This window comes from Myotis daubentonii, chromosome 1, assembly GCF_963259705.1.
Source record: "Myotis daubentonii chromosome 1, mMyoDau2.1, whole genome shotgun sequence".
NCBI classification, from domain to species: Eukaryota; Metazoa; Chordata; class Mammalia; order Chiroptera; family Vespertilionidae; genus Myotis; species Myotis daubentonii.
In genome coordinates, this window is record NC_081840.1 from 226,140,370 (window position 1) to 226,157,258 (window position 16,889).

Consider the following 16,889-nt stretch of genomic DNA (forward strand, 5'->3'; position numbering starts at 1 on the left):
TGTAGGACTTTCATTCAGCTAGATTTCAGATGGTTTTGAATGATCGTTGTTCTGTAGTTTACTCGTAATTTTGCTCTGGTTGTGGGAGGATGAGGGTACCGCATTTACCTACTGCCATCTTGACTGGATGTCGCCCAATCCTGTTTTCCTAAAGGGTCATAAACTGCTATTTTTTTTGGTCATTTTTTTTTTTTAACATAGTTGTTTGTGGTAGGAATTGTCAGATTAACTAGAGTAATATACTTCCAACCTATTTTGTTTTAGTCTTAGTGACTCAGATAAAAATATCCAAAGTCCTTCATAAGAAACATCTTGTCAAAGACATAGTTCGGATTGTTGAATGACTAAGTGTTGGGTAATCTGACAATAATTCATCTCAATCAACATCTCATTTCCAGTGTCACAGAACCCTGATAGCTTCGTTGAAACTCAATCTTCTTATCCCTGTGGTAGTGTAATTTTCCTTTACTGTGGAAAATTACAAGTCTACTACCCAGCAGACTTGTCCGTGATGACAGACATCCTCTATCTACACTGCCCTAATGGTAGCCTCCAGCCCCAGGTGGTCATTGAGCCGGGGCTCCTGGTCCAGTGAGGAATGTGAAGGCCTGGAGGTCTGTAACACTGGCAGTTAGCGATGGAACTGGAGTGAACCTCCTGCCTCTAGCTGGGATGCCATGGTGCCTCATACTTAGATTTCATTTGGGCAGGAAAAATGAGGAGCAGTTTCAAAAAGAGAGACCTAATTTTTGCATCTAGTGACTGCGTGTGTGTATGGACATAACATCACCCCCTTTTATCCTTGCATAGAACAGGTGGCATAGAAACTCAGATGCACTAAAAATGCAGGACTGTAGGGTTAGGGCCCTAAGCCAAACTGGGACCGAACCAATCATGAGGCCAGGTCACTGCCTGCCCAAGACTGCTCAGGCCAGATCTTCATATTATGCCCTGTGTTTATTATTTGTTCATTCACCGATTGAACACCTACGATGGCCTAGGTAGGCTAGGCTTTGGGGGTAATGAAAATGGATAAAAATAGCTGGAGCATGCTGTCTACTGGGGAGCACAGGTCTCGAGGGTTTCACCTAACATTGGGTGTCTCGTGTGTTAGGGCTCTGGAGGCCAGATCTGGGTTCGAAATTAGTGCTTCACTTACCAGCTCTGGGACTTTGGACAAATGACTGAGATGATTTTACTAGTAGCCTTCTCTTTAAGATGGAGAGAGTGTGATGCCGCTGTTGCTAAGATCACATAAAATAGTGCACTTAAAGCACTTAGCATATTGCCTCCTTCATAGTGAACACCCACTAAGCCTTAGCACTCACCACTACTACTACTGTTGTGGGTATGGTTATTATTAGAAATAAAAATGAGCCTGGCTCATTCTTCTTTTTTTCATTTTTCAGATGAGGAAACAGTGAGATAAAGCAGCCAAAGTCACAGTGGTGAAAAGGGTCAGGAACAAAATTTGAGGCAGGTCAGTCAGAGCTGGCTGCTCTCTGGAGGGAGAATTCACCTCTGGGCCCCACCCTGAGAGGCTGCCTCTGAGCAGAGGTGCTGGGGCCTCTGAGCAGGGGCGCTGGGGCCTCTGACCAGCGGGGGCCTCAGAAGGGGACCATCAGGCCTCTGCCATGCCTGTGGTGTAACTTTCAGAAGTTTCCTGAAGTAGTAGTAGTTGTCCTGGAAAGATGCACTTTCAGGATGAGTTTAAACTTTAAATCAAAGTTGCCAGCACCTGGTGTGTGTGTGTGTGTGTGTGTGTGTGTGTGTGTGTGTGTGTGTGTGTGTTTAAATACTCATTCAAGGATATTCTTTCCATGGATTTTTAGAGAGAGTGGAAGGGAGGAAGGAAAGGAATGAGAGAGAGAAAGAGAGAGAGAGAGAGAGAGAGAGAGAGAGAGAGAGAGAGAGAGAGAGAGATGAAAGTGACACATGGATTGGCGCCCCCTCTCCCCTGTCTCCCCTCCCTGGCTCCCTGGGTCAGACATCAGCCTGCCACCCTTCTATGTGCTGGCCAACTCTTCAACCACTTAGGCACACCGGCCAGGCACCAGCACTCGTTTTGGTAGATTCTGGAGAAAGTAAAAGTGCCCTGAGTTAATGTTCCTGTCCATCATTCAGTGGTCTGTCTGTCCATCCATCTATCCATGTTACAAACGTTAAACACCTACAGTGAACTAGTCACATCTTGAAAGCGCTTTCCTTCATGCTTCTCATGTTTCCTCTTAGAATTCTCAATTCAAGATAGGGAGTGGGGAGTGAGAACCTCCTGGGGGAAGGTGCCCCAGGCAAAGCCAGGCAGCGGTGAAGGCTGTGGGGATGGCGGGCAGCTCACAGCCCAGAGAGATCAGCATGAAGTGATTGATTAAGGCGCCGTGTGTTTCCCGGTCAGCAATGCCTGTATGCCCACATGGGAGAATGAGGCTTTATGCCAGTGGTTCTCAACCTTGGCTGCACATTAGAATCACCTGGGAATCGTTTTAAAATCCTGATTTCTGCGCCTCATTCTCTGGAAATTCTGTTTCTTTGAAACTAATGTTGTGGTCCCACCCCATAACAAAGAAACAGAATTTCCGGAGGATGGGGCCCAGAAATCAGGATTTTAAAAAGATTCCCAGGTGATTCTAATGTGCAGCCAAGGTTGAGAACCACTGCTTTATGCTGTTTTATGGCTCAGGCCACTAGCATTGTGATTGGTACATACTAGGGGACCCAAGGATTTGGGTGTTGTTTTGTTTTGGTAAATCGTTTGTTAAAAGCCTGCTGTGGCTGAGGGAGTCCACCTGGCAGAGTTGGAGCCAGACAGAGGCGGAGTCTGGAGAAGGGCTGTGGCACCCCGAGCCCAGCCAAGGGCTCTGCCGGTGGAGGAGGCGTGGGTGCTGAGCGCAGGGCGGGCGGGCGAGCGGGACTCCCGCCTCAGGAAACCCCTGCAGTCCACGTGGCCCGGGGGCCTCGTGCCCGGCTGGTCCAATGGGAGCGCGTCCCGAACCCCGGGCTTAGTATCTTTAAACCCCCGGCAGGGTCTCCACCAGGCACCTGGCCGCACGCGCTGTCCCGGCAGGTGAGAACCTTTAAGGAAACTGGGACTTAAAGGCGGACTTACGGGAGCAGGGCTGGCGGCAACAGGTCCCCCAGACCCCCGCCCCCCGCCGGCCTCGCTAGCGCCCCCCGGAGCAGACGTCTTCCTGTCCTGCTGCCTCCTCCCTAGCCTCTCGGAAGCCTCCCGGGTGGTCCCCACATAAATCATTCCTGGGCCGGCTGGGGAGCAGGGCTGCGGGGGGAGGGCAGCGCGGGCGGTGCTGGCCGAAGCGGGAGCGGGACCGGGACGGGGCGCACGGTGAGTGGCCAAGTCCTTACCCCGAGCCTGGGAACCGTCTGCTGACTCTGGGGGGTGGGGTGGGTTGGTTCGCGCATCCCCTTCTAGAAAACTGGGGCGGGGAATGGGGAACTGAGCAGCTCTTTCTGCGCCCCTCACCTCCCAGATCCCCAAGACCCCGCGCCCCGGCACCTAGGCAGGTGATGGGAACCCCCAAAGCGGCCGGGGAGCCAGAGGGGCTACAAGGCGGGCGAGGTGGTCCTGGCACCTCGCCAGGGCGTGGACGCGCACAAACTTTGCGGGCTGCCTGGCGGGTCTTCTTCCCATCCCCTGGAGGCCAGCCTGGTCCGGGCACGAGCCGGCGGGGAGCGCGAACAGAACCAGGACCCCGACCCCCCAAGGCCACAGGGTGGATCTCGGGAGGGCAGCAGGCCCCGGGAGGCTCCTCAGGAGCTTGGGCGCTGTTCTGCGGGGAGGGGGTGCTGGGGGCGCGCGGGGCACTGATCCTCCCTGCGGGTACGGGAAGGGGTCACCTCTCTCTGGTTTGCCACCTGGAATGCGCTGTGCAAGCGACCATAGCGGGGGTGGGTGGCGGTGGGGCTCTGGGGTGCTCCCTGTCTCCGGCTCCGCGGGGAGCTCACTAACCCGGGACGCGCGCGGGGACCCGCAGAGGTTTCGGGACGAGAACTAGGTGCCGGGGCGCGGGGCCAGGACATCAAAGGGACGCGTGGACAGAGGAAGCGCCCGGCGGTGAGAGAGTCGGACAGTGGGGCTGAGGTCAGTTTCTCCGAAAGCCCACGTCCAGAGGGATGAGGGATGCGATGACTGGGTGGGAGGTACACCACTCCGGGCCCCTTTCTTCTTGGGGACCCCATCCGTGCTAACCCGGGCTGTGGAGCCGCGCGCTCCGGGCAGCCAAGTTACTCGAGCAACCCCTCCCCCAGGAGGCGGCGGATTCCTGGAGTAGCTTCCCCAACCCGCCCTGCAGTCCAGTCTTTTGTGTCCTGCAGCCCATTATTTTGAGGCCCCGGGGGAGGTGGGAGCGGGGCGAAGGGGGCCGGCCCGGCGGCATGGGAGGGGAGCGCGGGGCGCCAGGCTTCCTGCAGCAACTGGTTGCGACGGCAGCCCCAGCGCTGCTGACCATTCTCTGCCCTCCCTTCCTGGCTCCTATAAGGTTTTCCCGGGCTCCTGTGGGCGGTGGGTGCCTTGGTGAGGATAAGGTGTGCGGTTGGGGTCCTTAAACCTACCCCCGCCCTGTGCTGCAACAGAGCCCTTGGAGACTCAAACAACTGTGGTCATGCTTAGGTTGAACTATATGAAACTGCATTTTGGTGTGTGTGTGTGTGTGTGTGTGTGTGTGGCCAGAAAACGGGAATATGGGCAACTTAATATTTATTTTTCTTTTCTCACCTACTTGGGAATTTTCTCTTTCAATATCCTTAGAGCTGCCCTGTCTTGTTAGGTGAGAGTATTGGTGCTGGCAGGAGCAGTACAGACCTACCATCGACTGCCAGCTGTGTGCCAGGTGCTGAGCCTTTTGTGTCTTTAACCCTCTAGCACCATTCGCAATCTTATTTCACAGAGGAGCAAAGGGAACGGTGGAGAGGTTTAAGCAACCGTCACAGAGCTCATAAGGCAGACTCCAGCCTCCAGCCCCTCTATCTCCCCAGTAGTGCCCTTTAGTTTTGTTCTGTTTCCTTAATGCGCCTCATAATGTTTTTTATGAGCTGCCTTATGATTCCACCCTGGGCTGTTTTGTGAGTCTTGGGCAATGATACAAACAAGTGCATCAGAGGCAGGTTAAATAATAAAACTTTAAACCAAACACTGTTTTGTTAACCGTTTAAAATATGACGGAGGTAGGTTTTGCTCCCTTGGAATTTGCTTTGTTACAAATGATAGAAGCCACTCAGCCAGCATGGCTCAGTGGTTGGGCATCGAACTATGAACCAGGAGGTCAGGGTTCAATTCCGGGTCAGAACACATGCCCAGGTTGCAGGCTCGATCCCTAGTGGGGGTGTGCAGGAGGCGGCCGATCAGTGATTCTCTCTCATTGTTGATGTTTCTATCTCTTTCTCCCCCTCCCTTCCTCTCTGATATCAATGCAAATATATATTTTTTAAAAATGATAGGAGCCAACTCTGGATAATTGTATTGGGTGGCTCCGAGAAACGACAGGAAGAGCTCCCGGTTGTTATATGGCCGTGGCTCTCACCACGATGAGGCTCTGAAGGTGGCTGCTGAATGGGGTAGAAACAGTCTCTGCCTCCATGCGGTGCTCCATGTGTGGAAACCCAGGAGTAAGCATCTGATTGGCTGAGCCTGACTTACCCAGGTGCCAGTGCACAGTGTGGGGGCCTCAGCTGGCCTTGCAGTGAGAGACTGGCAAAGGTGGGCTCAGAAGTTGGGCAGCTCCCTAACTGGTTTGGCTCAGTGGATAAAAGCGTCAGCCTGCAGACTGAAAGGTCCCAGGTTCGATTCAGTCAAGGGCATGTACCTTGGTTGCGGGCACATCCCCAGTAGGGAGTGTGCAGGAGGCAGCTGATTGATGTTTCTCTCTCATTGATGTTTCTAACTGTCTATCCCTCTCCCTTCCTCTCTGTAAAAAATCAATCAAATATATTTAAAAAAAAAAAAAAAGAATTGGGGCAGCTCCCACCACACCCGTTCCTACCCCCAAAACCCAGATGGCAAACATCTATGCAAAGATCCTTTTAACAGACATCCCAGCAAAGGTTCCAGCAAAAGAAAAAATGAAGCTGGATGGTCACCATGTTTGCTTTCATTTCTTTTGTTTTGTTGTTGTTAATCCTCGCCTGAGGATGCTTTCCCATTGATTTTTAGGGAGAATGGAAGAGAGAGGGAAAGACAGAGAGAAACGTCTATGTGAGAGAAACATATTGATTGGTTGCCTCCTGCATGAGCCCTGACCAGATCTCAGGCCGGGGAGGAGCCTGCAACCAAGGTATGTGCCCTTGACTAGAATTGAACTTGGGACCCTTTGGTCCACAGGCTGACGCTCTATCCATTGAGCAAAACCAGTCAGGGCCATGTTTGCTTTTAAACCAGGGTCTGTGGTAGTGCCCAACTCTGGACGCCAGGCTCATAATCATGGGAGGTGTTTGCTCGACATTCACATTCTTGGGCGCCTTCCCCAGTTTGCACTCAGTGCATTTGGAGCGAAAACCAGGAATCTACACCCCATTTATTGATCAGCCTAGTGCCTAGGCAAGGAGATAGCACCAGAGAGCAGTGTCCAAAGCCTGTAAAGGTAAGGATCCAGGCAGGAAGTATGGCCCCCAGGAGGGCAGACCAGTTCTCCCATCGGTAACGCCAGCGAGGACACCGTGGCTGCCTGTGCTGCAGGAAGTAGCCACAAGCAACCCAGCGCCTCCCTTCCAGAGGCCACAGGACTGCTCATAAGCAAGTGCTTGGCATGATTTCAAAAGAGGTAAAATGATCATGTTGTGAGTCCATTTGATTTCAGCAGTCCTTATTGAGCACCTACTGTGTGCCTGACTCCATGCATGGGCACAGAGATAAGTAAGTCAGACACCCCACACAGCAGCCGGTCAGTTCCATACACTATGGGCTGGCCGGGCTGTTGGGAGCTTTTGCCTTATTTCTGTTGTCCCGAGGTTGCGTTTGGGACAGAGGCAGGAATGAGCCGGGCAGCTGTCAGAAACAGTGCTGGCTTTCAAAGCTGAGATGTCTTAAGAATCATTCGCCAGGGGAGCTTGGTAAATACGCAGATCAATGGCCCCGTCTCTAGAAATTAGTTCTGATCATCTGTGTTTTGAATAAACACCCCCTTTATGCGGATGCAGCTGTTGGTCCATGAAGGTTTTCCTGGGTTTTCTGCGGGCAGTTCTGGGAGCTGCTCTCAGGCTACATGTGGTTTGATAGGCACGCACCCGGGGCCTCTTGACACAGCTGTGACACCCCAATTAAAATGGGGGTGGAAACGTTTCCTTTTGCACTTGGCTTTTATCAGTTGTCTAGTGTTTCAGGTGTAGTGAGATTTTAATTTTTTTTAAAAATGTATTCTAAACTTTAAGAGGAACCTCCACTTTGGAGCAAGGAGTAAAGACACCCACCGACACTCCTATAGGGTGTCCCAAAATTCACGCAAGAAGTAATTTTGATAGAAAACACAGTTTTATAATTAAAAATTGTAATTTTTTTTATTGATTCATAAAGAATACATTATAGGGTTATGTATGGAATAGCACATCAGATAAATGGCCTCCACGGCTTTGCTGGCACATACGCAAAGCCATGGTCTTCATTGGTCTTCATTGTCCCTGCTCCTGGGCCATAATTGGTACTTGGTAATGCTTATCAAATTGAAGGGATTGAAATCAAAGGGCAACAGATATTAGAATCTGATTCAATAAACCAAGTAAAATTAGGCTTTTATTTTTTATTTTTTGTTGTTGTTAATGCTCACGCAAAATTCAAATCTTGCGTGAATTTTGGGACACCCTATACCTCCCCAGCAGCGAAAAGCAGCATCTCCTTTGGCACCTCCCTTTCTTGTGTTTCACGGAGGGAGCCTGCAAGTCTGCTTACTCCTGGCTCTCCCACGGCCCCTGCCACTTCTCTCCTGCCGTGTCTCTCCCTGGCGGAGGCTTGGTGGCATTACCAGGAAGCCAGCCTTTCTTAGCAGCTGAGCCCTTACTCCTTCCAGCTGCTCCGCTCCCTGCCTGTCCTTTAGCAGAAAACAAGATGCGATTGTGGGTATGTGTGCGTGGTGTGTGTATTGTGTGGTATGTGTCCATATGTGTACATGTGTTGTGTGTTAGTGTGTGCTGTGTGTATGCTATGTTAGTATGTGTAGGGTGTGTATATATAGGGTGTCAATGTGTGGTACATATGCATGTGGTGTGTGTTAGTGTGTGTACATGTGTGGTGTGTGTGATATAGGTATGTGGTGTGTGTATTGTGTGTGTCCATATCTGTATAGGGTAGGGCAAAAGTATGTTTACAGTTGTTTGTATGGAAAATAGTACAATAATCCTATATAATAAAAGGCTAATATGCAAATGAACAGAACAGCAGAACAACCGGTCACTATGACGTGCACTGACCACCAGGGGAAAGACGCTCAATGCAGGAACTACCCCCTGGTGGTCAGTGTGCTCCCACAGCTAACCTCCTGCAGCCAGCCAATCTCCCTCAGCCCACAGTCCCTCAGCTGTGATCTTGCCCAATTGGGACTGGGAGAGATGGCCCCTATTGGCCAGGAGGGACCCCACCCATGCACGAATTCATGCACTGGGCCTCTAGTTAATAAATAATAATATAAGAATACTCTGTTTTATGTATTCACAACTGGAAACCTACTCTTGTCCACCCTGTATTTACGGGTGGTGGTATGTTCTGTGTGTATAGGTAGTATATCAGTGTGTGGTTTATGTGTACATGGTATGTGTCTGTGCAGTGTGTGTGTTGTGTGCACACACCTGCCTGCCTGCTTAGAGGAGCCTTTTCATGTCTGAATAACCACACACATCCCTTGTTTCATACTTTCTCCTGCCCTGTGCAACCCGGAGTTTCCCAGACGAAAGGACTTGCAAAGGCTGCCACTCTGTTTTCTTCTTCATTCTCTCTGGAAAGGGTTTGAGGGCCAAGCAGAGCCCTGGTTCCTGTTAGAAGCAGTGCAGGCTGGGGAACTGCAGAGCCTGAGGACAAGGGTATGCAATGGCTGTGCCTGGCAGTGAGATTGCCTTTGGGAAGCAGTTACCAGGTCCTGGTGTATCTGTGGTGAAATGGGGAGCAGATATGGAGCTTGGGGTTAATGAAGCTGGCGCCAGAGCCACTGAGGATCTAGCAGCATTGAGTTGATAAAGGCAGAGTTTAGGGTTATTGTATCGGTGGCTCTTTGCAGAGTAATTGGAGTGGGACAGGACTTAGGCAATCTCTAAGGGGGTTCCTTAGGAATTCACATCTTCATTCAAATAGCTCCCGAAATCCTATCTCCTCCTCTGACTTAGTGGAATGTAGGTAATGGGGCCACTGTTCCCTTGTACAGTGTGTCACTTTCTTGATGGGTGCTCTCATAGTGTGTGTTTTAAGAGCACCTGTGTGTGTCAACTGAAATGTTAAAGTCAGTGATGTGTGGGCAGGCTGAAGAGCCATGTCAGATGATGGATAAAGAAAAATTGAATTTATTTAAGGAAAAGGAGGTGGGGGATGGGGATATCTAAAGGGAAGGGCTACACAGAACTGAGCCAAAGGGTATTGGGTCCATGATGGCAGCAAAAACATACTTAGGACAGTGAAATAAGGCAGGGGAGCCTAGGTCAGCTGCTTTGGCTCACTGAGAAGCCAGAGAAAAGGGGGCCTTGGAGACAGGTTCAGGGCAAGGACAAGCTGCCGCTGCCTGTTGGTCCCCTGGTTGCAAGTCATGTGGGGCTCCCTTAGAGCAGTGGTTCTCAACCTTCTGGCCCTTTAAATACAGTTCCTCATGTTGTGACCCAACCATAAAATTATTTTCATTGCTACTTCGTAACTGTAATGTTGCTACTGTTATGAATCGTAATGTAAATATCTGATATGCAGGATGGTCTTAGGCGACCCCTGTGAAAGGGTCGTTCAACCGCCAAAGGGGTCGCGACCCACAGGTTGAGAACCGCTGCCTTAGAGGGGAAGGAGGAAGGGAATGGCGCTGGCGTGCTCTCCTAGGGGAGAGCGCACACTGGGTCCTTTGTCCTAAGCATATTTATCTCTCTCTTGCAGGTAGAAATCTTAAGGGAGCTCTCAGGGGAGAGTCTTAATAGAATATTCATCAGCTTCCCAGGGGTGCTCTTTCAGGGTCACAGTCTCCACTGATTGGTCAGTGCCAGGGCAGGGGGTCATTAGTCAATGCAGCTGGTCCTGAGGCAGCCACGTGTCTCTTGTCCTCACTTCTCTGGTTTTGCTGCTTTCCTGAGCCTGGAGCTGAAATATAATTGAGGCCTAGATGTTATCTTTAGGGGAAGGTCAGGAGGTCTAAACCTGTGGGACTAGAGTTATGCTAGGGGAGGATCAGTTACCCTGAGGACAAGGTTCTTGTTTTCCCAGTTTTGCCCCTTGGTAGGTTCTCTGTCCTGGTGAGTTTCTGTACCTGGCCCATCATCCTTGCTCTGCTCCTGCCTATCTAACATCCTATCTAATAAAAGAGAAACATGGTAATTGGCGTACAACTGCTACCCTTCCCATTGGCTAATCAGGGCAATATGCAAATTAACTGCCAGCCAAGATGGCAGCCGGCAGCCAGGCAGCTTGAAACTAACATGAGGCTTGCTTGCTTCAGTGACGGAGGACTCCAACGTTCCCCGCCTGCCGCTGCAGGCCTCTGGGCTGCAACTCTAAGCAACTATGTAACAAATATAGAGGCTAAACAAAACCCCAGAAACCTGCTTTAGTCCGCAGGGCTTCAGCCAGCAGGATCGCAACATTGTAAGCAAAGGCCAGAAACCTACTTTCAGCAGCGGAGGCCTAAGAGCTGGAGCCAAGCCTCAAAGCTAAAGCTGGCCCAGAATAAAAAAAGAAAAAAGAAAAAAAGGAGCGGTTGGGAGCTTCAGTCACCTCCAGCCTGAAAACAGCCATCATCCCCTCACCCAGGCTGGCCAGGCACCCCAGTGGGGACCCCCACCCTGATCCAGGACACCCTTCAGGGCAAACCAGCCGGCACCCACCCGTGCACCAGGCCTCTACCCTATATAGTAAAAGGGTAATATGCCTCCCAGCACCGGGATCAGCGTGACAGGGGGCAGTGCCTAAACCCCCTGATCGCCCTGCGGCTCTGTGTGTGACAGAGGGCGGGGCCACAACCTCCCTATCCACCCTGCTCTGTTCGTGACAGGGGAAGGCACCCCAACCCCTGATCAGCCCTGCTCTGTGCCTGATAGGGGGGAGCTCCCCAACCCCCTGATCGCCCTGCGGCTCTGGGTGTGACAGGGTGTGGCGCCCCAACCCGCTGATCGGCCCTGCTCTGTGTGTGACAGGGTGCAGTGCCCCAACACCCCCCCCCCCCACGGGCCCTGCTCTGTGTGTGATGGGGTAGAGCCATAACCTCCCCATTGGCCCTGCCCTGAGTGTGACAGTGGCGGCACCCCAACCCCCTGATCGGCCCTGTTCTGTGGGTGACAGGGGGGAGCTCCTCAACCCCCTGATGGGCCCTGCTCTGTGCATGACAGGGTAAGGTGCCCCAACCCCCCTGATGGGCCCTGCTCTGTGCGTGACAGGGGGCGTTCCCCCAACCCCCCAATTGGCCCTACCCTGAGGGTGACTGAGGGTGGCACCGCAACCTCCCAATCTGCCCTGCTCTGTGCGTGACAGGGGGCGGCGCCCCAACTCCCCAATCGGCCCTGCTCTGAGCCTGACCAGGGGCTGCACCTAGGGATTGGGCCTGCCCTCTGCCACCCGGGAGCAGGCCTAAGCCAGCAGGGCGTTATCTCCCGAGGGATCCCAGACTGTGAGAGGGCACAGGCCAGGCTGAGGGACCCCCTCTTCCCCCCAAGTGCACAAATTTTTGTGCACTGGGCCTCTAGTCTTCTATATAAATAAAATCCGGGGTTCCTGACGCCATCCCAGTTCACCTGGTGGGTTCTGTTTTAGCTCACTAGCCTCATGCAATGATACAAGCAAGTCAGCTGTTCTGGCTTCTTTATTTTATATCCAGCAGCACTTCCAGAGCCCCTACTGTGTGCCCTGCTTTGTGTTCAGTTCTGGGGACGGAAATACAAGGAGAACAGGGGCCACACTAAGCATTCTCAGTAGACACTGGGTTGGTAGCAGCTTTTAGGATCCCTGTTTCTTTCTCCCTCTCCCAGGGGTGGGCAGGAGTCCCCTTCTGCCCTGCCTCTTATCACCTGGACCACTAGTTGATCAGGTGGTAACTTGGGGGCAAAGATTTCCATCAAGACTACCTGGTGAACCTTTGAGACAGATAAATTCCAATGTCACCCAGCCTTGAAGAGTTTGGCCCCTTGCCTTGAGACCCTGCTCTTTTAGTTTGGGTTGTAGGTGGATAGAGGGAGGATGTTTGAACTGAGATCAGTGAGCAAATAATAGAATAAAAGGCAGAGTAAGATATGTCTCCAGAGACCAGGAAAACAACACAAACTCGGAGAAAAAAGAAAGCATCCAGTCTGTTGCTGGGGCCTCAGCCTCTGGCTGGAGCCTGAGAGGGAGGGCTCTGTAGGGAGAACCTTGGAGTCTAGCCCCTTGGGCTCAGCTGTTCCCTCAGGAAAGTCACCAAGGAAATCCTCAGTCAATTTCCTTCTCTGTAAAATGGGATAATGCCTTAAGCAAGATCCTACCTCTAACGCAAGGACAACAGCGTCTGGAATGTAGTAAGTGCTCAATAAATGTTACTTTCTAAAGCCGTACAGCCTTCTCTACACTACCTAGCATGTGGCCCTTTGCGGAGGAGGGACCTGCATGGAACTTTCAAGTCCCATGGCCCTGAGGCAGCCTCTGAGCCCAGCCCCCACACAGATTAGGCAGATGGGCTTGCTAAAGCCTCACAGCCTCCTCCTGGGCAGCTCCTGGTGCAGGCCCGCTGCCTGCCGCTGCGTTAGTAACTGATGCCTCTTCTCCGTCTTCCAGGGATGCTGCCTTGAGTGACTGACCCCACTGGAGATCGTGCATGCCATCCAGGCTAGTCCTCCCCTCCTTCCGCCTCTTCTACACAGAAACTCGCACTCTTGGCTTATCTGTGCTCCTGGCTTACCCACGGCTCCCAGAACCCCTGAGGCGGGAGGCCCCCACTTCTACCTCATGCGTGGAGCACCTTGCTAGCCATGACCCTGTCACTCGGCGTCCTGCTGTTGCTGGGGCTCTGCCAGAGTACCATTTCAGAGGAGCCCTCGTCCTCCCCAAACAGTACCAATGATGGTCTGAAGTTTCAGTTGCCCACGCCGACCTATGAGACCAAAGACGATTACACACCTAGGTCCATCGGCAATCTTTTTAAAATGGTGCGCATCTTCCTCTACGTGGTGCAGCCCAACTTTTTCCCAAAGGGTAAGTGACCACTGTGGGAAAGGTGGGATTGGTCTCCACACAGTGGGGTGCACACACTCAACATTGTTTATTAATGACAAGACGACCAATACAGACTATAGTCATTTTCTATTTCTTTTCTTTTTGGCTGGATCAATGAGTTATTCTCAAGTATATACCAAAGGTAAAAATTAGGGTAAAATGCAAATTCTCTGTCATCAACTGAGAAGTTAATAATTTCCTCATGGCTTAAACATTTAACTCTTCTCTGCCCACCACAGAATGCAATTTTGGCCCTAGCCGATTTGGCTCAGTGGATAGAGCATAGGCCTGCAGACTGAAGGGTCCCAGGTTTGATTCAGGTCAAGGGCAGGTATCTTGGTTGCAAGCTCCTCCCTGGATCCGGCCCTAGTTGGGGTACATGCAGGAGGCAACGAATTGATGCGTTTCTCTCACATTTATGCTTCTTTCTGTCTTTCCCTCTCTCTTCCACTCTCTCAAAAATCCATGGAAAAATACCCTCGGGTGAGGATTAACAAACAAAAAAAAATGCAATTTTGATATTGCTTCAGGCAAGGAAAGGCCTGACCAAACCTTTGTACCTGACAAAGTGTGTGTCAGTTCTAAGAGTTTGTGAGGAAAGGAGGGATGGCGCTTGTTGGGACGCCCATGGCATATGGTGCTATTATTCTTTGTATGTGTGACTACTTGGCCTTCTTACCACTGTTTACCCTCCTCGGCTATCCTCAAAGTCTTCGGGGTTTGTGTTTCCATACAAGATTATGAAAATTAAAATAGTATGTGGAAAGAATCTGTTACTAGGGTTTGGCAGTCTAAATTGTTATTGGCTTAATGTTAGATCTATCCTAAGCTTGTTCTTTAAACTACAAAGATGTGAACACTATCATGATTACTAAAATTATAAAATTTGTAGTAATCTTTATTGTCTTCTTTAGCTAGTCAGCTATTGTTCAAAAGAGATGTGGGGGAGAGAGAGAGAGAGAGAGAGAGAGAGAGAGAGAGAGAGAGAGAGAGAGAGAATGTATTTAGTAAAGTTCAGCACTTATTTATATTATGGGCAGTTTATGGATTTTCATTAAAATACATTTGTATTAAAATGGTTTTACATTTATTTGTCTTAGATTAAGCAAGTGAAACAGTTTTAAATGTAGTTCTCATTTTTTTGTTAAGTTTAAATTCCAATTTGATGACAAATTACTTTGAGCCCTTTTGTCATTGAGGAGAGTTCTGAAGACTCCTTACTGTTTATGTCATTGCTCATAAGACTAAATTTGGAAATCCCAGACATAAGTCAAAAATACGCCAAGTTTATTTATTTACTTATAATACAAATTCACTGTTTTTAATAGACATCTCTTTATTTGTAGGCTCGATGTAAATATTACTGAATAAACAGTAACTTACTAGTGTTTCCACTGGCTTCCTTTTTATGTAAGAGACATAGAGTTGAGTTGTTATGAATTTGCAATGACTCCTTGAGAAAGATTGTGAGGCAGCCGGGTGTCATCATAAGGCTTATCATATAATGTGTTAATCTTGTAATCTCTTTCCATATGTTGTTTTATTTCACTCCCTTTAGATTTTAGAGGGAGGCTTCCTCATGCTTATTTTACAAGGGAAAGCAGTCTTTTAAAGAGTCTTCATTCAAATGACCAGGTTAAAAGATAACCTATTTCCAGTGCATTCTAAGGGTCTGAACTCCAGCGTCATTATTAGTCTAGAGCAGTGGTTCTCAACCTTCCTAATGCCGCGACCCTTTAATACAGTTCCTCATGTTGTGGTGACCCCCAACCATAAAATTGTTTTCGTTGCTACTTCATAACTGTAATTTTGCTACTGTTATGAATCGTAATGTAAATATCTGATATGCAGGATATATTTTCATTGTTACAAATTGAACATAATTAAAGCATAGTGATTAATCACAAAAACAATATGTAATTATATATGTGTTTTCCGATGGTCTTAGGCGACCCCTGTGAAAGGGTCATTCGACCCCCAAAGGCATCGCGACCCACAGGTTGAGAACCTCTGGTCTAGAAGGATGCGTCTGAAGAATTGAAATCCCAGTGTAATCTGAGGGAGTTAGCCTTGCTGGTTCCCTAGACCTTATTCAATACTTATTATTTCAGAGAAAGAAATTCTCAGACATTTCCACAGTAGACCAGAGCAGACCAGCACTACTCCTTTAAGAAATTGTTAGGGCTCTTTAAAAGAATGTAATCGGGAATTTAGCAGGTAACTTCTTAGAGTGTTGATTTCCGCGCCACCCCCCCCCCCCAACACTCCATTATTTGTATACTTTCACCCAGTTACTAGAGTTTATAATAGTCTCAAAGTGCCCATCAAGTACTTTGCAACATAAAGGACACACGCCAGACAAGCCTGGCTTTTCCACTTGGGGCCAGTGCGTTTCGTGGTGGCCAAATCATAGATAAGTGTCGGCGTAATTGAAGATTAAAAATAAGAAAATGAAAAGAGATGGATTCCTATTTATAAACTTACCTAACTTAATATACTCGCCAAAATAGAAGTCTTTAGGGTGAGGCTTCTATGGGGTAGCAACTTCACGGAAGACATTATCCCATCGGTATGTTCTTTCATTAGAAAGAGAACAAGTGTTTTGAATGCCAAGTCCCAGTGCAGGAACGGAAAAGGAAGAGAGGGCCCTGGAGGCTGGCCTCCCTTTTCCTCTGCCATCAGACTGGGAAGCTTTCTACTTTTACATCCTGTGTCCAACCAAAAGGGTATACAATTTAATTTTTATTTAATTTTGTATTTTGAACTCCCTAAGCAGAAACGCAATGCTGTATCCTTAAAATACAAGTTGGGAAGGTCTTGTTTAGCTGGGACTTGAGACAAAGGCCTACTTAACTTCCTGGGAAAAGAAAAGAGTAGCTTAGCTAGACCAGGAAGACTTTATGTGAGGCAGAGTGTGCTCTAGAATCTGGTGTAGTTCTTTTTTGTTTTTTTTTTATAAAGATCTGCCCTGGTCTGAAGCTGCAAGAGTAATAGTGTCCTGGGTGTGGGCTCACTAAGAAGAGAATCCTTTGTCCATTCATTCAACTTAGAAAGGGTGTTGATGGCAGGATGACCGGGGCTGTTGAGGAAAATGTATTCCAGCGAGGGAACAGCATGTCTGGAGCTTGGAGGAGACCGAGGCTCATGGTGGACCCAGGAGGTGGTTGTCATGAAATAAGATTGGGGAGCCATAGCTGAAGGACCCTGACAGGCAGGTTGATGAGGGAAGGAAGCTAAGGCAGCATGAGCAGAGGTTTCATTCATTCAACAAGCAACTATTGGAGGCCCCTGTGGTGTACCTGGCTGGGTGCTGTGAGCCAGGATTGAAACGGAATTGGGTTTGGGGAAAAGAATCTGACAGCAGCAGCTAGGATAGGTCACAGGGAGCTAAAGACTCCTACAGTGGGTCCAGGGGGAGGTAATAGCAGACTAACTAAAACGAGGTAAACACAGCGGGGGAAACGGAGGCCAGATCTACTTTATGTTCCAATCCTAGCTCTTGCCTGTTACCTGCTGGGTGACCTGGACCAAGTTG

The 16,889-nt window shown here is 49.6% G+C and overlaps 1 protein-coding gene across 1 annotated transcript in view; it reads left to right on the forward strand.

Moving 5' to 3' along the window:
* Positions 1-2,911: 2,911 nt before the first annotated feature.
* PROM1 (prominin 1) overlaps positions 2,912-16,889 on the forward strand; it is an 88,354-nt gene continuing 74,376 nt past the window's right edge. The window contains exons 1-2 of the mRNA XM_059675250.1: positions 2,912-3,340; positions 12,917-13,333. Coding sequence (XP_059531233.1) covers positions 13,111-13,333 — 223 coding nt within the window. The 5' untranslated portion in view covers positions 2,912-3,340; positions 12,917-13,110. The remainder of the gene's footprint in view (positions 3,341-12,916; positions 13,334-16,889) is intronic.